This window comes from Hemitrygon akajei, chromosome 7, assembly GCF_048418815.1.
Source record: "Hemitrygon akajei chromosome 7, sHemAka1.3, whole genome shotgun sequence".
In the NCBI taxonomy this organism is placed as follows: Eukaryota; Metazoa; Chordata; class Chondrichthyes; order Myliobatiformes; family Dasyatidae; genus Hemitrygon; species Hemitrygon akajei.
The window spans coordinates 174,631,854-174,654,626 of record NC_133130.1 but is presented as its reverse complement, the minus strand read 5'-3'; the positions used below and the strand labels follow the sequence as shown (position 1 = coordinate 174,654,626).

The 22,773-nt window shown below is 43.1% G+C and overlaps 1 protein-coding gene and 1 long non-coding RNA gene across 7 annotated transcripts in view; one reads left to right on the top strand and one right to left on the bottom strand.

Moving 5' to 3' along the window:
- Nucleotides 1–22,773, bottom strand: part of ralgps1 (Ral GEF with PH domain and SH3 binding motif 1) — a 726,899-nt gene that overhangs the window by 187,140 nt on the left and 516,986 nt on the right. For all 5 annotated transcript variants that reach the window (XM_073052641.1, XM_073052645.1, XM_073052644.1 and 2 more), the window contains one exon: nucleotides 16,089–16,226. In XM_073052641.1, the coding sequence (XP_072908742.1) occupies nucleotides 16,089–16,226 (138 nt within the window). The remainder of the gene's footprint in view (nucleotides 1–16,088; nucleotides 16,227–22,773) is intronic.
- LOC140731193 (uncharacterized) overlaps nucleotides 1–22,773 on the top strand; it is a 140,591-nt gene that overhangs the window by 110,331 nt on the left and 7,487 nt on the right. The window contains exons 1-2 of one of the 2 annotated variants that reach the window (XR_012099744.1): nucleotides 3,000–3,112; nucleotides 3,469–3,661. This is a non-coding gene — a long non-coding RNA (uncharacterized lncRNA). Of the gene's footprint in view, nucleotides 1–2,999; nucleotides 3,113–3,468; nucleotides 3,662–22,773 lie in introns of those variants that run through there. The other variant, XR_012099743.1, reaches the window with a different exon arrangement.

Below are 22,773 nucleotides of genomic sequence, written 5' to 3'. Positions count from 1 at the left end.
AGAAATCTTGAGTAACACACACAAAGTGCTGGAAGAACTAAGCAGGTCAGCTAGCATCTTTGGAGGGAGCTTCTGCCTTCTGTCCCCTTCCTTTCCAGTCCTGACGAAGGGTCTCAGCCCTTCAGAACTGTCAATGCTTTGAGCTGAGAATCTTCATCAGGGCCCATAAGTACATAGATGCTGCCTGACCTGTTGAGTTCCTCTAGCATTTTGTGTGCATTACTCAAGCTTGAACAGTCTTCCAAGAACTAGCTCATGCAGATTTCTGCTACCTCGCTGCAAGTCTTCTAGGTTATCACAAGAATTCTCAGAAATACCTGCCTTCACCTCCCATCTTAAAGTCAGATTCAGATTTACCACACGTACCTCAAGCCATACAGTAAGATGTGTTGTATGCGTTCACAACCCACACAGACAAACATGTGCTGGGGGCAGGCTGCAAGCATTGCCACGCATTCAGGTTCCAACATAGCGTGCCCGCAGTGTTCAGCAGAACCACACAAGGAGCAGCAACAGTGAAAACAAGACCCCCCGCCCCAGCCCTTCCAACATTCACCTGACAAGAACGGCAGCAATCGTCATCTCTGACAGCACAGTATCCACAGCTCTTTGCAACCCATCTGCTAACTGTTACAGCTGTCAGCAGTCCAAGAAGAAGACAATTACTGGCAGCCCCTTGTACAATGTCTCTGCTCGCCAACACAAATCTGGTGGAACTGGTTCTGCTCGAGGACTAAAATTCCCCAACATCCAATCCACGCCAGGCTCAATTAAACTTGGAAGGTTATTCCTTCATATTCCTGCTGCCAATATAATTTACATGCTGGCAAGCCAATGACTGGTATACAGTTTTAATAATGACAAGAAACTACAGCACTGTGCAAAATTCTTAGGCACATACACATAGCCAGGGTGCCTAAGACTTTTGCACAGTACTGCATTTGTCAATGTGGAGCAGAGAGTGTTTCCAGCTCCCTCCCCACTCCTTTCCCCTTTTCCCAACCATGACTCCCCTCTCCCTGCTCTTTTCCCGCTCTCAGTTCACCATACAGATCCATATCAGAATCAAGTTTATCATCACTCACATATACCATGACATTAGTTTTTCCGGTAGCAGTACAGTGCAATACATAAAATTACTACAGTACTGTGCAAAAGTCTTAGGCGCCCTAGCTTAATATATATGCACCTAAGAGTTTTGCTCAGAACTGTATGTTTTGGGAGCTGTTTTTGTTGGTAAAGAAAAGTGTAGACTTATATGGCACCATACCTGTTTCTTTTGAGATCTCCTAAAGTGCTTGTGAAGTAAGCAAAGGTAACAGACTTGTGCACCAAATGGCCCCCAAAACAACCCAATGTGAAGTATACACAATTTGTTTTATTGATGCTTATTGAGGGATAGATATCAGCCTTGAGATAACGAAGTTTGAGGAGGTTTGGTATGTCACCAAAGACTCTGGAAAAGTTCAACAGATGTACCATGGAGAGTATTCTGACTGGCTGGTATTGAGGTGCCAATGCACAGGACTGGAGAAAGCTGCAGAGGGTGGCAAACTCAGTCAGTTCCATCATGGACACCAGACTCCCCACTATTAAGAACGTCTTCAAAAGGTGATGCCTCAAAAAGTTGGCACCCATCGCTTAGAAACCTCACCACCCAGGAAGTGCCTTCTTCTCATTACTACCATCAGCAAGAAGACACTGGAGCCTGAAGATACACATACGATGTTTTAGGAACAGCTTCTTCCCTTCTGCCATCAGATTTATTAATTGTGCATGAATCTTTGCTCTCTTTTTGCACTACATTTTTATATATAGTTCTTATTGTAACTTTTCATATATTGCACTGTACTGCTGACACAAAACAACAAATTCCATGACATATATCGGTGATGATAAACATAATTCTGATTTTGATCAATGATAATGTGCCTGATTTCTGAAGTCCTGGAATGCTTTTGTGGGATCTTAAATGTCCATCTTTGTCCAGCTCAAACCCAAGTTTGAGTTGGGGCTCAAACTTTTGGTATCCATTTGAAAGATGGCTTCTCTGACAGGGCAATATTCCTTTCCTTTCCATCTGTTTTCAAACTGATGGAAGATTTTAAAGAATATCTGTTAGAGAGACAGGGAGGGAGTTTCAACTATTGTGGCCATTTTCCCCATTGCTGTGAGAGGACACGCAAAAGTCTGGATCCAGGAGGAGAAATGGGGAGGGACATTGGAACTGCAAAATTAAAGAGTTAAAGAGATGGATGGAGCAAAACAGTGGCATGTGCTAATGATCAGAGGAGGGTTATATGAGGATTTGTAGGAGTGGGAAAGAAGGTAGGGCAGAGGTGATGGCTGAAAAGAAAAGCAAAAATCAATGGGTCAGGTAATTTATTTATTAATAATAATTATTATTTAGTCTTCCTTTCTGTATTTGCACAATTTGTTATCTAATGAACTCTGGTTGTTTGTCCATCTTTCAGAGTAGTTTCTCATTGATTCTATTGAGTTTCTTTGTCTCTGTTGTGAATGCCCACAAGAAAATGAACCTCAGGGTAGTATATGTACTTTGATAATGAATTTACTTTGAACTGTAAAGATTAAAGGTTAGCTTTATTTGCCTCGTGTACATAGAAACATACTGCCAAATGCGCCTTTTGTGTCAATGACCAACACAGTCGGAGGATGTGCTGGGAGCAGCTGGCATTTGTCGCCATGCTTCCATCATGAACATATCCTGCCCACAGCTCACTAATCTAATCATAACCCGTCTGTCTTTGGAATGTGGGACAAAACCCAAACAATGGGAAGAAACTCATGCAGTCATGGGGAAAACTTACAAACTCCTCATAGACAGTGGCGGAAATCTGAGGATGCAAAGGGATGATCAAGTTTTAGGGTCGAGATCCTGCATCAGGAATGGTTGTAGGTGATTGCTCGAGAATGGGTGACAACAGAGTTGAGAGCTGCAAAATAATTGGCTGTTTCGTTTCTTTTCAGAACGAAGGAAGAAGAGAGGAGACTTGATAGAGGTGTACAAGATGATAAGAGGCATAGAGTTGATAGCCAGAGACCTTTCCCCAGGGCATAAACGGCAAATACAAGAGGGCATAATTTTAAGGTGATTGGGAAAAGTATAGGGGAATGTCAGTGGTAACTATTTTACGCAGAGAGTGGTGGGTCGTAGACGCAGATAGATTAGGGGCACTTATAAGACTCTTAGATAGGTACATAGATGTAAAAAAAATGGAAGGCTACGTGGGATGGAGTGGTTAGATTGATCTTAAAGTAGGTTAAACGATCGGCACAACATCATGGGCTGAAGGGCCTGTACTGAGCTGTACTGTTCCATGTTCTAAGTTCTATTTTCAGTAAAGTTGTCTAAAGCTCTCTAAACAAAATATCGAATCAATCTAAAGCCACAATACCCATGCTGACTAGTCTCTTGAACATCTTTATTCTCACTTGAATCTGCAGACGTTGTAAGCATGGACATAAAAATTGGATGAAGACACACGAATGCTGAATTCAGCCAACAACTTTTTCTTCGCCTGGAATTGGATGAGTTTTCTACAAAGAGCCTGTGTAATCTGGTCAAAAGTACACAGGCACAGCAAGCTACTTCACTAGTGAAGAAATTAAAGAACCATATGGATAGTTTGCTTTCCAGGTATGTATTAGCATAATTAAATGCTAATCAATTGTGGACAGGACACCGCACAGAACCCTCCTTAATCATGTATAATAAAATATTCGGCATGTAATGAGTGAAGGAGTAAAATCTGTTAAATCAATTCTACTACAAGCTACAACTCACATCCAGAATTATGATTTTATTATTTTCATATTCAGCCAATTCCTCTGCTCATAGTGATTGTGTTCCCTCAGCTTGGAACGGACAGAATTTGCAATGCCAGCACTACATAACCCACACATCTGCTTTATGAATCACCCTATTAGGAGTTAAATCCCATTAATAAGTGGCTATGGATCAAATATAATTATTCTGCCTGCAGTATTTGGATTTCAAAGCCTTCAGTCCATATTATCAAACATAGTATCACTGCATCAGAGGATTTCTGCATTGACTGCACTGTGGTTAGCAACTGGTGATATACATTCCTCACATTGTTAGAAGTAGGTAAGCCAGGTCTTTTTCTATTCAGCTGATGGTTACGGGGGAACCTCAACTCTCATCGCCATGGTAACACAGCTGAGACCTCTGGGTCAGGACAACACATGAGAAGATCAAGGTGTCACTGACAAATTTGGATATCCCAGTGCACTCCACCATGGGACATCACCCTGTGCCTTTCAGCACAGGTTTGGGTTACCAGTGCTCCCCACATCTGGCAATGGATATAAGACCACAGTGATCTCTATGTGCATCATTGATTAAAGAGTTAGAAAGTGGGGGCTAAAATTAAGTTATATTAAAAAAATATTTACTTCAATGTTTAAATTTGTTTATTCAGTACTGTGCAAAAGTCTCAGGCACATATATATAGCTAGGGGGCCTAAGACTTAGAATCATAGAACCATAGAACATTACAGCACAGAAACAGGCCTTTCGGCCCCTCTGGCTGTGCCGAACCATTTTTCTGCCTAGTCCCACTGACCTGCACCTGGGCCATATCCCTCCAAACCCCTTTCATCTATATACCTGTCCAAGTTTTTCTTAAATGTCAAAGTGAGCTCACATTCACCACTTCATCTGGCAGCTCATTCCACACTCCCACCACTCTCTGTGTGAAGAAGCCCCCCCCCCCCAATGTTCCCTTTAAACTTTTCCCCCTTCACCCTTAACCCATGTCCTCTGGTTTTTTCTCCCCTAGCCTCAGTGGAAAAAGCCTGCTTGCATTCACTCTATCTATACCCCCATCATAATTTTATATACCTCTAACAAATCTCCCCTCATTCTCCTACACTCCAGGGAATAAAGTCCTAACCTATTCAACCTTTCTCTGTAACTCAATTTCTCAAGTCCCGGCAACATCCTTGTAAACCTTCTCTGCACTCTTTCAACCTTATTAATATCCTTCCTGTAATTAGGTGACCAAAACTGCACACAATACTCCAAATTCGGTCTCACCAATGTCTTATACAACCTCACCATTACATTCCAACTCTTATACTCAATACTTCTGCACAGTACTGTAATAATTTTATGTATTGTACAGAAATGCTGCAAAAAAAAAATGACATGTGAGTGATGATAAACCTGATTTTGATATGGGTCTCCATTGTGGACTGGGAGTGCGGCAGGAACAGGGAAAGGGGGAATCATGGCTAGAAAAGTGGGAAGGGAGAGAGGAGCAACCAGGAAGCACCAGAGAGGCATTGTGTGATGATCAATTGTTTGGAATCAAATTACCTTCTTGGTGTCTCAAGGCTGCACCCACACCACCTCTCCCCCGCCCCAGTGCTTCTTCTCTGCCACCTGTCACACCCCTCCCACGGCGCACCCGCCTCGCCATTCCCAATAACCTTTACTACCGTCAGATTTACAAACTCACTCTCCACTCCACGTTGACAAATACAGTACTGTGCAAAAATAGCTATATAGGTGTCCCTAAGATATCAGAACTGTACTGTCTTTAAAGTTTTCTCTATTTTTAAAATGAAAAACTTTGAAGGTCATTTGGTTAATTGGCTGCTGTAAATTGCCCCTTGTATGTGGGGGAAGGGCAGAATTCTGGGGAGGGTTGTTGATGAGAACATGGGAAGAGAACATGGGATTAGTGTAGATGTGTGTTTGATTGATAGCAGGAAATGATTGGCCAGTTTTCACACGGTATCTCTAATTCATTTCATTTCTTGAGTTCAAATTTAGCATATGTTGTCTCTGATTTACAATGATATTTAAAGTCTGAGGTTTTTTACGAAAGCCAGCAAAGCCTGACATTCCCGCTTTGCCAGCTGTCAAATGTTATCAAGATGTTTCCGGGATCAGGATCCTGTAGTGCAGAACACAAAAGCTCCCACAGACGTCTCTGGTTGGGTCGCTCCTGGGCCTGGACATTCATGGGTGTAAGTAGGAAGTTGGGAGCCACTTGGGAAGTGGATAAGGTGATGCTATTACAGCTTTGGGGCATTCCAGAGAATGAAGTTCAATTCTGTCGCCGTCTGTAAGTTGTTTGTAGATTCTCCTCATGAACCATGAAGGTTTCCTCCAGGTGCTTCTGTTTTCCTTGCACAGTCCAAAGACATACTAGTTATACTAGTTAACTCACCTTTGTAAATTATACTATAATTAAGTGAGGGTTAAGTAGATGGGTGATGCAGCGCACTGAGCCAGAAGGACCTGTCCCATGTTATACCTCTAATAATAAATAAATAGATTTCATAGAAACATAGAAAACCTACAGCACAATAGAGAGCCTTTGGCCCACAAGTTGGTGCCGAACATGTCCCTACTTTAGAAATTACTACACTTCCCTATAGCCCTCTATTTTTCCAAGCTCCATGTACCTATCTAAAAGTCTCCTAAAAGACCCTAACGTATCCGCCTCCACCACCGTTGCCGGCTGCCCATTCCACAAACTCACCACTCTCTGAGTAAAAAACTTACCCCTGATATCTCCTCTGTACCTACTCCCCAGTACCTTAAACCTGTGTCCTCTTGTGGCAATCATTTCAGCCCTGGGAAAAAGCCTCTAATTATCCACACAATCAATGCCTCTCAACATCGTATATACCTCTATCAGGTCGCCTCTCATCCTCCGTCGCTCCAAGGAGAAAAGGCCAAGTTCACTCAACCTGTTTTCATAAGGCATGCTCCCCAATCCAGGCAACATCCTTGTAAATCTCCTCTGCACCCTTTCTATGGTTTCCATGTCCTTTATGTAGTGAGGCGACCAGAACTGAGCTCAGTACTCCAAGTGGGGTCTGACCAGGGTCCTATATAGCTGCAACATTACCTCTCGAGTCCTAAATTCAATTCCATGATTGATGAAGGCCAATACACCATACGCCTTCTTAACCATAGAGTCAACCTGCGCAGCAGCTTTGAGCATCCTATGGACTTGGACCCCAAGATCCCTCTGATCCTCCACACTGCCAAGAGTCTTACCATTAATACTATATTCTGCCATCATATTTGACCTACCAAAATGAACCACTTCACACTTATTTGGGTTGAACTCCATCTGCCACTTCTTAGCTGAGTTTTGCATCCTATCAATGTTCTGCTGTAACCTCTGACAGCTCTCCACACTATCCACAACACCCCCAACCTTTGTGTCATCAGCAAACTTACTAACCCATCCCTCCACTTCCTCATCCCGGTCATTTATAAAAGTCACAAAGAGTGAGGGTTCCAGAACAGATCCCTGAGGCACACTACTGGTCACTGACCTCCATGCAGAATATGACCCGTCTACAACCACTCTTTGCCTTCTGTGGGCAAGCCAGTTCTGGATCCACAAAGCAATGTCCTCTTAGATCCCATGCCTCCTTACTTTTTCAATAAGCCTTGCATGGGATACCTTATCAAATACCTTGCTGAAATCCATATACACTACATCTACTGCTCTTCCTTCATCAATGTGTTTAGTCACATCTTCAAAAAATTCAATCAGGCTCATAAGGCACGACCTGCCCTTGACAAAGCCAGGCTGACTATTCCCAATCATATTATACCTCTCCAAATGTTCATAAATCCTGCCTCTCAGGATCTTCTCCATCAACTTACTAACTACTGAAAATAAGACTCACTGGTCTATAATTTCCTGGGCTATCTCTACTCCCTTTCTTGAATAAAGGAACAACATCCGCAGCCCTCCAACCCTCCAGAACCTCTCTTGTTCTCATTGATGATTCAAAGATCATCGCCAGAGGTGCAGCAATCTCCTCCCTCGCCTCCCACAGTAGCCTGGCGTACATCTCATCCGGTCCCGGTGACTTACAATAAATAAATCTCTAATGATAAATAAATCTCCTATTATAAATAAATGTCCTGTATTATCACTATTTACACGGCATGAAATGAGTTTTGTTGCAACAATATTGTGAAAACACATCAGTTAGTATAAATTCCAAAATAAATAGTGCAAAATAAATCAAGAGTGAAATTGTGTCCGTAAACCACTCAAAAACAGGAGCCTGTAGAGATTCACAATATACAGATCTAGTCTAGTGTGCCGGATATTTCTTTCCCATCCTCAGGCAAGGAAAACAAGAGGTTGCTTGTGTCTGTTCACTGAGCTGTCCCCAGGCACACTGACTACTCTTCATTCACTGGTGATGGATGATTAAGGAAAGTCTTTAAAACTCCCTCATAGGGATAGTGCACTATGTGTGTGTGTGTGTGTGTTTATTTAACTGTACTAGAAATGAGGAGGCTTCCTTGACTACAACCAACAGAGTCTGAACAACAGCGAACCATGAAACCAAAAAATATAGAAGCAGAATTAAGCCATTTGACCCACTGACTCTGAATCAAGTGTCTCCCCTGCTAATGTCTAGTTGCAATAAAGAGGAAGTTTGAATGGCTCTGGGCCTGAACGTGCCAGAGTTTAGAGGAATGAGAGGACATCGTATTGAAACCTACTGAATATCGAAGGGCCTAGACATGGTGGATAAGGAGAGTATGTTTCCTGTACTGGGGGAGTATTGGACAAGAGGCCACAAGCTCATAAAACATAGAAATCTACAGCACATTACAGGCCCTTCAGCCCACAATGTTGTACTGACCATATTCTAGAAACTGCCTAGGATTACACTACTGCATAGCTCTCTATTTTTCTAAGCTCCATGTACCTATCTAAGAGTGTCTTCAAAGACCTTATTGTATTCGCCTCTACCATTGTTGCTGGTAGTGCATTCCACACACCCACTACTTTCTGTGTGAAAAACTTATCTCTGACATCCCCCTTTTACCTACTTTCAAGCATCTTAAAACTATGCCCCCTTGTGTCAGCTATTTCAGCCCTGGGAATAAGCCTCTGGCTATCCACACAATCAATGCCTCTCATCATCTTATACACCTCTACCAGGTCACCTCCCTTCCTCCATTGCTCCAGGAGAAAAGGCCGAGTTCACTCAACCTATTCTCATAAGGCATGTTCTCAAATCCAGGCAACATCCTTGTAAACACAAAAATACAACTGCAGATGCTGTGGATCAAAGAATACGTACACAACGCTGGAAGAACTCAGCAGGTCAGGCAGCATCCGTGAGAAAAGAGTAGCCAACGTTTCAGACCGAGACCCTTCACCAGGAACATCCTTGTAAATCTCCTCTGCACTCTCTCTATAGCATCCACATCCTTTCCTGTAGTGAGGTGACCAGAACTGAACACAGTACTCCAAGTGGGATCTGACCAAGGTCTTATATAGATGCAAACAACACACACAAAATGCTGGTGGAATGCAGCAGGCCAGGCAGCATCTATAGGGAGAAGTACAGTCGATGTTTTGGGTCCAGAACCTGACGAAGGGTCTCGGCCTGAAACGTCGATTGTGCTTCTTCCTATAGATGCTGCTTGGCCTGCTGCGTTCCACCAGCATTTTGTGTATGTTGCTTTGAATTTCCAGCATCTGCAGATTTCCTCGTGCTTGCATCTTATATAGATGTAACATTACCTCACGGCTCTTGAACTCAATCCCATGATTGACAAAGACCAAAACACCATACGCCTTCTTAACAACACCATCACCTGCACAGCAGCTATGAGTGTCCTATCGACATGGACCCCAAAATCTCTCTGATCCTGCACACTGCCTAGAGTCTTATCATTAATATTACATTCTGTCTTCTATCTTCACCGAAGAAAATGAACAACTTCACACTTATCTGGGTTGAACTCCATCTGCCACTTCTCAGCTAGTTCTGCATCCTATTGATATCTTGCTGTAACCTCTGACAGCCCTCCACACTATCCACAACACCCCCAACCTTTGCGTCATCAGCAAACTTACTAACCCACCCTTCTACTTCCTCATCCAGGTCATTTATAAAAATCATAAAGGGGAGGGGTTCCAGAACAGATCTCTGCGGAACACTGCTGGTCACCAACCTCCATGCAGAATATGAACCATCTATAACCACCCTTTGCCTTCTGTGGGCAAGCCAATTCTGGATCCACAAAGCAAGGTCCCCATGGATCCCATGCCTCATTATTTCTAAAAGAGCCTGGCATGGGGAACTTTATCAAATGCCTTTCTGAAATCCATATACACTACATCCACTGCTCTACCTTCATCAATGTGTTTTCTTACCTCCTCAAAGAATTCAATTAGGCTCGTAAGGCATGACCTGCCCTCGGCAAAGTCATACTGGCTATCCTAAACAGATTACGTCTCTCCAAATGCTCATAAATCCTGCTTCTCAGGATCATCTCCAACACCTTGCCCACCACTGAAGTCGTACTCACTGGTCTATAATTTCCTGGGTTATCTCTACTCCCTTTCTTGAACAAGAGAACACAGCTGCAACCTTCCAATCTTCTGGTACTTCTCCTGTCCCTATTGATGGTGCAAAGATCATCGCCAGAGGTTCAGCAATCTCCTTCCTCGCTTCCCACAGTAGCCTGGGGTATATCTTGTCCGGTCCCGGTGACTTATCCAACTTAATACCTTTCAACAGCTCCAACACATCCTCTTTCTTAACGTCTATACACTCAAGTTCTTCAGTCTGCTGTAAGTCATCCATACAATTGCCAAGGATGGCCCTTTATAACAGAGATGAGGAGGAATTTCTTTAACCAGTGAGTGGTGAATCAGTGCAATTCATTGCTATAGATGGCTGTGGAGGCTAAATTGTTGGGCATATTTACAGCAGAGGTTGATAGGTAGGTTCTTGATTAGTAAGGGCTTCAAACATTACAAGGAGAATGCAGGAAAATAGGGTTGAGGGGGATAATAAATCAGTCATAATGGAATGGCAGAGCAGACTCGATGGGCCAAATGGCCTAATTCTACTCCTATGCTCTTTGATGACAGGATCTGGCAAGTGTGGATAGGGACAGGTTGTTTTCTGGTAAAAGTTAATTTTTTTTAAAGTACAGAGATTGTAGGTTCCTGCCAGAATAAAATGCAAGGATAATAGGTTTAGGGAACCCTGATCTTTGTGAGGACTTGAGGGTCTGGCATGACGTTGCTCTGGTCTCGAGGTAATATGGTGGATAATTCCCCAAGGCCCGATAAGGTGTTCCCTCAGACCCTGTGGGAGGCTAGTGCAGATCTCTGCCCTTGCAGAGATATTTAAGATGTCCTCTGCCATAGGTGAAGTGGTGGAGCACCATTAATGACCTTCTGTTGTTGAAGAAAGGCTCTAAGAATAAGCCAGGAAATTATAGGCCGGTGAGCCTGACATCAGTAGTGGGTAAATTATTGGAAGGTATTCTAAGGAACTGACTATATAAGCATTTACATGGACAGGGACTGACTAGGGACAGTCAATATGGCTTTGAGCATCATAGGTCACATCTAAACAATCTTGTAGAGTTTGTCAATGAAGTTACCATGCAAGTTGATGAAGACAAGGCAGTGGATGTTGTCTACATGGACTTTAGCAAGGCCTTTGGCAAGGTCCCACACGGGAGGTTGGTCCAAATGGTCCAGTCACTTGACGTGCAAGATGAGGTAGTGAACTGGACAGACACTGAGAAGACAGAGTGGTGGTAAGTGGCTGTCTCTCTGACTGGAGGCTTTTGACTAGTTGTGTGCTGCAAGGGTCAGTGCTGGCTCTGTTGTTGTTTGTCATTAACATCTGCAATCAGGGGGACAATGCGGTAAACTGGATCAGCAAGCTTGCGGAGGGCACCAGGTCTGGGGATGTAGCGGACAGCAAGGAAGACGATCAACGTCTGAAGTGGGATCTGGGCCAGCCGGAAAAATGGGCTGAAAAATGGCAGATGGAATTTAGTGCAGACAAATGTGAGATGTTGCACTTTGGGAGGGCAAACCTGGCTAGGACTTACATGGTAGAAGATCGAGGGGAGATTTGAGAGAGGGGTATAAATACAGTAAATGCAAGCAGGCTTTTCCCACTGAGGGTTGGATGAGACTGGAACTAGCAGTCGTGGGTTAAGGGTGAAAGGAGAAATATTTAAGGGGAACATGAGGGGTAACTTCTTCATTCAGAGGGTGGTGAGTGTGGAACAAGCTGCCAGCAGAAGTGGTGGAACAAGAAATTAGGATAAGTACATGCATGTGTAGGATATATAACCATATAACAATTGCAGCACAGAAACAAGCCATCTCAGCCCTTCTAGTCCGTGCCGAACGTAGACTAGAGAGCTATGGCCCAGGTGCAGGTCGATGGAAATAAGCAGATTAATGATTCAGCACTGACTAGATGGGCCAAATGGCCTGTTGCTGTACTGTAGTCTTCTATAACTTTACACCTTATGTCTTAAACCCTTGGCTCTGGGTGAATTCTTTCCAGCTACAGGAATCAGAAGCAAGTGGACATTGATTTCAGGTGACGGATTTTTAAAGGGAATTTGAGGAAAAGTTTTTTTGTTTTTCACAGAGAGTGGCTGATAACTGGAACTCGTCAGAGGTGGTGGAGGCATCAGATACAACTTTAAGAAACCTTTGGGCAATCACAAGGACTGAATGCAGACAAAGTGGCAGATAGGCAAAGAGGCCAGTATGAACATGGTCAGTGTAGGGACCTGTTACTGTACTGTACAGCTGCCAACCTTCTCCCAAAAACAGGTATCAGTGTAACTAGTCTATCATTTCCTGCAATTGGGTTGCCACACAGCTTGTTATAGCAACTGCTTTGCTCAGGTCTGTAAGAAACTACTAAGGAGTGTGAACACAGCTCAGTCTATCACAAAAGAACATACCTTCCTTCCATGGACCCAGTATACACTTCCTGTTCCTCCCACCCAGTAAGTCTCTCTTCCCCTCCATTTCCAACAACTTTGATAACACATACTAGCAGGCTCAAGGACAGCTTCCACCTGTGGTTATAAGAGCTTTTGTAAGATAAAGATGAACTCCTGATCTGTTAATCTACTTTGCCATGGCCCTTGCACTTTGTGTACCCCCAGTGCAATTTCTCTGTAACTGTGACACAAAACTCTGCATTTGGTTCTTCCTCGATGAACTTATGTATGGAGTGATCTGTCTGGATGGCACACAAACAGCTTTTCGCTCTACCTTGGTACCTGTGACAATAATAAACCATTTACCAATTTCTGCCTCAATCCTATTCCTGAATAACGACACCACATTTCTGCTCTTTCAATCCACTGGGATCTTCTCAGAATTAAGGGAACTGGGAATATCATATCTCTGCAGCCTCATTTTTTTCAGGATTCCAAGAGGCAGGCCCTAGTATAAAATATGCGTGTGTTCTTATTACGGGCAGCAAAGAGTTAAGGATTGACACACACAAAATGCTGAAGGAACTCAGCGGGTCAGACAGCATCTATGGAGATAAATAAGTAGATGACAATTGGGGCTGAGCCCCTTCATCAGGACTGTTTGTCGGTCTTTATTATAAATAACATTTTGTAAATTCTATTGTATTTCTTTATTTTCCCGTGAATGTCTGCAAGAAAATTAACCTCTCACAGGGTGACAGATACACACTTTGATGATAAATTTATTTTGAACTTTTAAAGGACAGGGGAAGAAGCCAGAAGACTTAAGGGTTAATGGTTGAGTTAAGGATATTAAAATCTGTCACCAAAGCTCAGAACATTACTTTTGCTAGAATTAGAAGTTCCTGGAGGCAACACAGCTGCAACAATGCCTGAAAGGGTCAAAGTTAATGCCTTAGCATCGTTGTCTGGATAAATAATGATGTTACTCCTTAAATAACAGCTTTGAGGACAAAACTCAGCTGTTCCTTCAACACACCAGTGTGGTTGATTAAAACCCCTCTTTAATTGAAGAATTGCTTCATTGCCCCCTTGCCCAGGCAGATATAGGAAGGATACTTCAGCTTTATGATATTGTGGATAGCACAGTTACAATTAACCACAAAGCTAAACAGCTGGAGAGAAGCTGACTCTTCAGCTAAACAGCTGGCTCTTCCAGGAGACAGGGTTCCAATCATTTTGTTTGTGTTTTATGATGCTGTTTCATGGGGCGAGAGATTTGCCTGAATGCTGAGCCAGACTAGCCACTATTCTCTAGAAAGTAGAATGACAGGAAATAATTTCATTGGCCACCCAGGATTGATGTGGAGCCTGTAACGATTCATGAACATTTCTGGCTTTCCAGAGGAACATGCGTGGAAAGATTTGGTGGTGACAGGGGGTGAGGATGAGAGAGGGAGAGGGAGGGGCAGGGGGGAGAGGGAAAGGGAGAGAGAGAATGAGTGAGAATAAGAGAGGGAGAGAGAGAGGGAGGGAGGGAGAGAGAAAGGAAGAGAGAGGGAGAGAAAGAGAGAAAGAAAAGATCGGACTTTCACTGTAAAATTTAGGGTCCTGGGCAGTGTTGTACAAAAGAGGGACCAAGGAGAAAAATCACATTGCTCCCTGAAAATGATGTCACGTAGACAAGGTGGGCAGAAGCATTGGGAATGCTGGCCTTCTTCAGTCAGGACACTGAGCCTAGAAATTAGTACGGGACAGTGTAGAGTGTAGAAGGTCAAAGGGAAATCCAGATTGAAGCTCGAGGGTCAATTGGAAGCCCAGAAATTGAGGCCCAAGTCTATGAATTTTAAAGAGTTCACTGGGGAACTGTGTCTGTGAATCTGCAAGTAAACTGAAGTTTGGAAGCCAGCCTGCCTTGGGGTTTGAGGACTGGGTAGGTTTGTGGGTGGGTGGATGGCAGGGAGAAATGGGCTTGTTTTGTTGACGTTGCTCTGTCCATTGTTGTGTTCTCTGTTGTTCTGCTGAACATTATGGACATGCGATGTTGGGACAGGAATGTGTGGTGACACGTGCAGGCTGCCCCCAGCACATCCTTGGGTGTGTTGGTTATTAATGCAAACAACACCTTTCACTGTATCTTTCAAGGTACATGTGATAAATAAGTCTAATCTGATCTCTGAGCCTGAAAGTCAGCATGTACTGCTGCAGTTGTACAAGGCATTGGTGAAAGCACGTTTGGAACCCAGCTATAAGAAAGAAGGCAGAGGAGATCTACAAGGATATTGCTAGGACTTGAATGACTGTGTAATAGAGAGGTTGAGCAGGTGGGGACTTACATCACTGAAGCATAGGAGAATCTAGGGTGATCTTATGGGCATGTGTAAAATCATGGGCTCAGGTCACTAGGCAAAGATCTTTTTCCCAGGGTTGGGAAATCAAGAACTAGAGGGCTTAGGTTTAAGGTGAGTGGGAGTAATTTAGTAAGAACCTGAGGAGCAACTTCTTCACCCAGAGGGTGGTCAGCATATGGAATGAGCTGCCAGAGGAAGTGGAAGTGGCTGGTACATTAACATCATTTAAAAAGGTCGTTAGATAGGAAAGCCTTGGGTTATAGGCCAAATGCAGGCAAACAGCACTAGTTTACAAAACAATCTTTGGTGGCAAGAGACATTTGAGCTGAGAGACCCTGTTTAATATTGTACAGATCTGTGTTTGGATGCACTTCTTTTGTTTTTAATTGGTTCTATTTGGATTCTTCGCTTTGTGGCTGCCTGTAAGAAGACAGATCTCAAAGTTATGTAAAGTATAAATACTTTGATAATAAAATGTGCTTTGAACTTTGACCGAAAGTGCAGCCTGTGGTCTGTGGACAACAGGCTGTACTTCGAAACCAAAAGACTCTTGGAGGGTGTATTTCTAGGCAGAATGTGTCAACCCCACAATATGACAGCTATTTGGCTGGAAAACCATCACTGGGAACTTCACTGGAGGTTGCACCACAGGCAAATTCAGTCAAACACTTCTATTGAGAACTTCAGTCAAGGCCCACCACTGAAACTTCAGTAAAGGCTTGCCATTGGGTGCATCAGACAATGCCCACCATTGGGAACTTCAGTCAAGGTCCATCATTGGAAACTTCAGACTAAGCTGAAGTCAGTGTGATCAAAATAAAGTTACACACCATATCATTCTTTGGTTTAATTCAAATGGGATCAGTAGATATTGAGAGCACTTGCTGTTGGATCAGAGGCTCAGTAATGACAGCAGTGATCTGAGGTCATGCAAGGAAAAGTCGTGAGAGAAGTTAAATACGCACCACAATTGAATGAATCTTGTAAATCCGAAATGATCCTCAAAATGTTGTTCATCTGATTGGACCTCTGTTCATTCTCCATGATGCTGTCCGATGCTGGATATGCAGAATCAATGTAGATCAAATCCAACAGGTAAATCCCTGAAATTCAAAGAATGTTTTCCAGGTTAGACTGTATCCAGAACTTAAGGTAAGGAATTTGAATTTCAGAACATTGGCTGATGTCTGGGACTACCCCTTTCTCTAACCCACAAAGCTACCCATTAATTGCAACCACGGATTTGAGAAGGATGTCTCTACCACTGTGACAATATCACAATAACCCAGCTCGTGATACAAGTTTCTACAGAAAAACTAAATCAGTCTCAAAGTTCAAATTAAATTTATTATCAAAGTACACATGTGTCACCATATACTATCCTGAGATTTATTTTCTTGCAGGCATTCACAGTAGAACAAAGAAAAACAATATAATCAGTGAAAATTTCAGATTTATTGAGCAAGGATCCTCCACAGCAGGAGCTGGGCTAATGAGTCAGCATTCTGCTGTTCGTCCAGTGACTTTACTTCATCACCAGATCTTTGAAGTAGCTGTTGAGCTCATTTAGAACAGTGTCTTGGTGCAGACACAACCACTTCATGGTCAAAGTCAAAGGAGATCTGACAACACAGGTGGCATGGTAGCATAGTGTTTAGCGTACTGCTACTGCAGCGCGCCAAAGGCCCAGGTTCAACTCCTGCCACTGTCTGTAAGGAGTGTGTATATTCTCCCCATGACTGCTTGAGTTTCTTCTGGGTGCCCTGGTTTCCTCCCATGGGTTGGTAGGTTAACTGAGTGCAATAGGGTGCTGTGGGCAAATTGGGCCAGAGGTGACTGTTAACCTAAATCGAAAAAAAAATCTAAGTTTATATATTTCATCAGCAAGAAAGACGAGCCAGCATACAGAGAGGAGGTGCAGCAGCTAACGGACTGGTGCAGAGCCAACAACCTGTCTCTGAATATGAACAAAACAAAAGAGATGGTTGTTGACTTCAGGAGGGCATGGAGCGACCACTCCCCGCTGAAATTCGACGGTTCCTCCGTAGAGATCGTTAAGAGCACCAAATTTCTTGGTGTTCACCTGGTGGAAAATCTCACCTGGTCCCTCAACACCAGCTCCATAGCAAAGAAAGCCCAGCAGCGTCTCTACTTTCTGCAAAGGCTGAGGAAAGTCCATCTCCCACCCCGCCCCCCCCATCCTCATCACATTCTACAGGGGTTGTATTGAGAGCATCCTGAGCAGCTGTATCACTGCCTGGTTCAGAAATTCCACCATCTCGGATCGCAAAACACTGCAGTGGATAGTGAGGTCAGCTGAGAAGATCATCGGGGTCTCTCTTCCCGCCATCACGGACATTTCCACTACACGTTGCATCCGCAAAGCAAACAGCATTATGAAGGACCACACACACCCCTCATACAAACTCCTCTCCCTCTTGCCATCTGGGAAAAGGCACCAAACCATTCGGGCTCTGACGACCAGACTATGTAACAGTTTCTTCCCCCAAGCCATCAGACTCCTCAATACCCAGAGTCTGGACTGACACCAACTTACTGCCCTCCACTGAGCTTATTCTCTTGTTTATTATTTATTGTAATGCCTGCACTGTTTTGTGCACTTTATGCAGTCTTGGGTAGGTCTGTAGTCTAGTGTAGTTTTTTCTGAGTCCTGATGAAGGGTCTCAGCCCGAAACGTTGACAGTGCTTCTCCCTATAGATGCTGCCTGGCCTGCTGCGTTCCACCAGCATTTTGTGTGTGTTGCTTGAATTTCCAGCATCTGCAGATTTCCTCGTGTCTGTAGTTTTTTCTGTGTTGTTTCTACGTAGTTCAGTGTAGTTTTTGTACTGTTTCATGTAGCACCATGGTCCTGAAAAATGTTGTCTCATTTTTACTGTGTACTGTACCAGCAGTTATGGTCGAAATGACAATAAAAAGTGACTTGACTTGAAAAGTATATACATGTCTTCATATACAACTCTGAGATTTATCTTCTTGTAGACATTCACAGTAGAACAAAGTAATGCAACAGAATCAATGAAAGACACAATCAATGTGCAAAAGACAAAATGTACAAATACTAAAACACAAATAACAATAAATAACATTGTTGTTATTTTCAACGTTGAATTTCTCAGTGTTATGTTACTAAGACAATTGTGCTGCTCCAAAGAGCGATATAATAGGTCATTCTCACCCTTGGCCATTATGTCCTATAATGAGTCAACCTATAGCTGAGCAAGTGATGACCCCCTCCTGTTACACTGTTTGAGGCAGCTTATTTTTTTTTATTCTTTCATACTTCTCTTCTAATATTTGTATATCTGGGCACTTGAAATGTTACTGTAACACTGTACTTTTCTTTAGGATCAATAAAGTATCTATCTATCAATCTATAGCTGATCACTTAAAATGTGAAGTCAAGTGAGACGCAAAGATGAAAGCTTCAAACATCAATACTACCAACTACATAAGACATCGGAGCAGAATTAGGTGTCTCATATAGATCTTCCAGCACATTCAACAGATCTTTCTTCACAAGTTCCTCCATCTTCAACAAGATTCCATCATTAGGCATATCTTCCCCTCTCAATCCCTTTTGTTTCAGTACTCTGAAGGGATTATTCTCTGTGTCATTTCCATCTCCATCAACCACTCCCTGTCCAACTGCTTCTCTTTTCCTGAACCTGGTCCAGTTTAAGGGGTAATTAAGAGGAACGGGGGGGGGGGGGGGGGGATGACGTGTGCTGCACTTAATTCATGTGTTAGCTTCTGAAGTGCAAAAGCAAAACACCACAGATGCTGGAGATCAGACAAGCTCAAAACAATGTTCTTGATACAACATTCAACTTTGGTGAAAGGTCATCAATTAGTCATGCTAATTCTGTTTTACTTTTCCTACACAGGCTGCCTATTTCCAGCATTCCTGTTTTTATTTTTATTCATGAGGCTCTTGTCTTGGCTTCAGCGTTCAAAGTTCTGTGTGACCTGTACTCTGGTAGATTACAATCTTCCACCCTTTCTATCACGTTCAACAGATCTTTCTTCATAAGTTCCACCATCTTCAGTAAGATACAATCACTGGTCACCATCTTCCTCTCTCAATTCCTTCCCTTCCAGTACTCTGAAAGAATCATTCCCTTTGGTACTTCCATCTCCATCAACCACTCCCCGTTTCACAGCGTTCACAGGTCATAGAGTCTAGACTGTACTGGCATGGTTTCCTGCCTAGTCCTATCTACCTGCACCCAGACCTCAGTCCTCCATAGCTCTCTCATCCATGTATCTATTCAAACTTAAATATTTAAATTGAACCCGCATGCACCACATCCACCAACAGCTTGTTCCATACTCCCACCACTCCAGAGTGAAGAAGTTCCCCTTCAATATTTCACCTTTCAGCCTAAACCTGTGACCTCTAGTTCTAGTTTCACCCATCCTGAGGGGAAAATGCCTGCATTTCATAGATTTTACGTGTACTTTTGTTTGTTGTTTTTTCTGTCTCTCCACAGTTTCTTCTCTTGCCTCAATCTCTCTCCCTCTTGCCGAAGGCCCCCATTAGCCTATCAATCAGAGAGCACTATAAACAATGAAACCACCCCAGCAAAACCTGGGCCCACTCCTTCAGAGGTACTCAGAGTTAGTCCAGTATCTTAACCACTACATTATCAAGCCTTTGAAATGGCTCGAACACGAGGAAGTCTGCAGATGCTGGAAATTCAAGCAACACACACAAAATGCTGATGGAACGCAGCAGGCCAGGCAGCATCTATAGGAAGAAGTACAGTCGACGTTTTGGGCCGAGACCCTTCGTCAGGAAATGGCTGTCTAGCTCATTAAGACAGTACAGAGTACTTAGTATGGAACTGGTGGGCTTCCTTAACAAAAGAATGGAGACCCCCATCACCCAACACTGGGCATGCATCTGGTAAATTTTCCTTTTCCCTTTTCCCTCTTCTTCCATTTCCCACTCTGGCTCCCTTCTTACCTCCTCACTTGCCCATCACTTCCTCTTGGCGTCCCTCCTGCTTCCCTTTCTCACATGGTCCACTCTCCTCTCCTATTAGATTCCTCCTTCTTCATCCCTTTACCTGCTCCTCCTATCACATCCCAGCTTCTTACTTCATTCCCACCCTCCCCTATCCACCTGGCTTCACTTTCCACCTTCTAGCTTGGTCTTCTTCCCTCCCTCTAGCTTCTCATTCTGGCTGATTTTCCCTTCTTTTTCAGTCCTGATAAAGTGTCTTGGCCTGAAATGTTGGCTGTTTATTCCTCTCCATAGATGCTGCCTGACCTAGTGAGTCCCTCCAGCATTTTGCATTTTTAACTCTATGCATGCATCCCTCTCTTGGCAATTTAGAACTAATCTATTTCCTCACTTACCAATTTCTGATGAAGGAGTGTCAACATGAAACATCAGTACTGTTCACTTCTCCACAGATGCTGCCTGACCTGCTGAACATTCTCCAATATTTTCTGTTTTTATTTCAGATTCCCATCATCTGCAGTTTTTTTTAAACCTTCCACTATTGTGACTCACTGGTCATGTTACACAATATTGCTACTATGAACCTTCCACCCAATTACAGGCAAAAGAGGGAGATTGCTGTTAGTAACATACACAAAATGCTGGAAGAACTCAGCAGGTCTCGGCCATAAATATCAACTGTTTATTCATTTCCGCAGATTCTGCCTGACCTGCTGAGTTCCTCCAGCATTTTGCTTGCGTTTCACTAGACTTCTATCATCTGCAGAATCTCTTGTGTTTATGATAGGTCATTGTTAGGTGAGGGTGTATGGGAACTCCCACAGCACAACAACAGAGACCATCACAGTTAACAGTTTACACAGAATTACGTGAAGAATTGGTTCATATAAAAATATGCCAAAATTCAAGAAGTGATGGAAATAAGCCAGTGGACAAACAGGATATTAAAAAAGGTTGCAGGAATTTTGGAAAAGAACTCCATTCCACGTGTTGATGAAGGTTCAGATGGGGAATGGCTTGTCGGATATCTGCAGAAATGAATTTGTTTTACTTTTTCTATTAATTGTCTGCCTAAAGGAAATGCCAGTTTTTTTTTTATTGTCTGTCACAAACTGGAGGGAGTTAAAGGTCTCTTTGATGGATCTGGAATTTTATATGATTTCTGACAGGTAAAGGGAGCCAACTTCATCCTTTAAAGATGATACAGTGATTTTTTATGACAATCTGGTGTAATCACACCAGCTCTTTAATTTCAGGTTTATTGAACTTGGATCCTGCGGAGCAGGAGCTGAGCTAGCAAATCTGGATTCTGCTGTTTGTCCAGTAACTTAACTACTACATCACCAGATCTTTCAATTGGCTGATAAGCTCCAAATACTATATACAAATACTATATAAAAACTCGATAGTGCATGCTTGTTTTTATAATATGGCAAGTTCAAGTGCAAGTTTGTTTGTTGTCATTCAACCATACACATGCATACAGCTAAATGAAACATCGTTCCTCTGGGATCAAGGTCCAAAAAACAGTATATATAGCCCACACAGCACATACAGTTATGATCCAGCAGAGTTCAGAGTACTCAGAAGGGAACTGGTTGATTATCTTAGCAGAAGATACGAGTTCCCCATCACCCAACACCTGTGATGCATAAAGCAACACACACACAAAATGCTGGAGGAAGTCAGTAGGCTAGGCTAACCAGTCAACGCTTAGGGCCAAGACCCTTCACCAGGACTGAAGGGAAGATTTAAACTTCTTCAGGATAGGCTTCCCTGGAAGAGAGTTTGCAGTGGTAGTAGCATCATGAGTCCGAAAGAAAGGGCTCGGCCCAAAATGTCGACGGTTTGCTCTTTTTCCATAGATGCTGTCTGGCCTGCTGAGTTCCTCCAACTTTCCGTGTGCGTTACTTTTCATGTATCCCAGCTTCCTGATGGAACGGATATTTGGGAATAACACACTAGTCCAATCACCGGCTTGAAGAAATGAGCACAAACCCATAATGAATAGGACAGAAATACTAAGAGGTGATGACAGATTCCCAGTCAGAGTATAAACAGAAATTTATCTCTTTGTGAATGCATTAGCCTTAATTATTGAAGATGATTGATCTCGGAAAACAGCTGCATTTATGCTGCAGTTGGCCAAATCTTCAAAAACATGTTTCCTGTCAAGTATTATGGCTGAAAACTTGAATTTTTCCAGTGAGCTCATACCTGACCTCAACATCTTCTCCGGCTGCCTCTGATCTCATCTGTTTTGCCTCTGTGGTGCGCCACCAATTACAGTGAGCTGAACTCTTTCAAGGGTAACCTAAGCTCATTCCAGTGGCTGTAAATCATGTCAGGCCCCCAACAAAAATAGTCCTTCAGAAAACCTTTGCACTTAACACCTGAAACATCGAACCTCTCAAGTGGGATACTGCTCTTTATTTTCCCTTGCTTGAACATATTCGGGGATGGGGGTGAAAGATCGTCCCTTCAATAAAAAAACCAAAAGAATGATGTCAGCCCTAAATACTGAGGATGAGGGGACACTTGATGAAGGTATACAAGGGGTATAGATAGGGGAAGTGTAAGCAGGCTTTTTCCACTGAGGTTGGGTGAGACTAAAATTAGAGGTTATAGGTTAAGGGTGAAAGGTGAAATGCTTAAGAGGAAC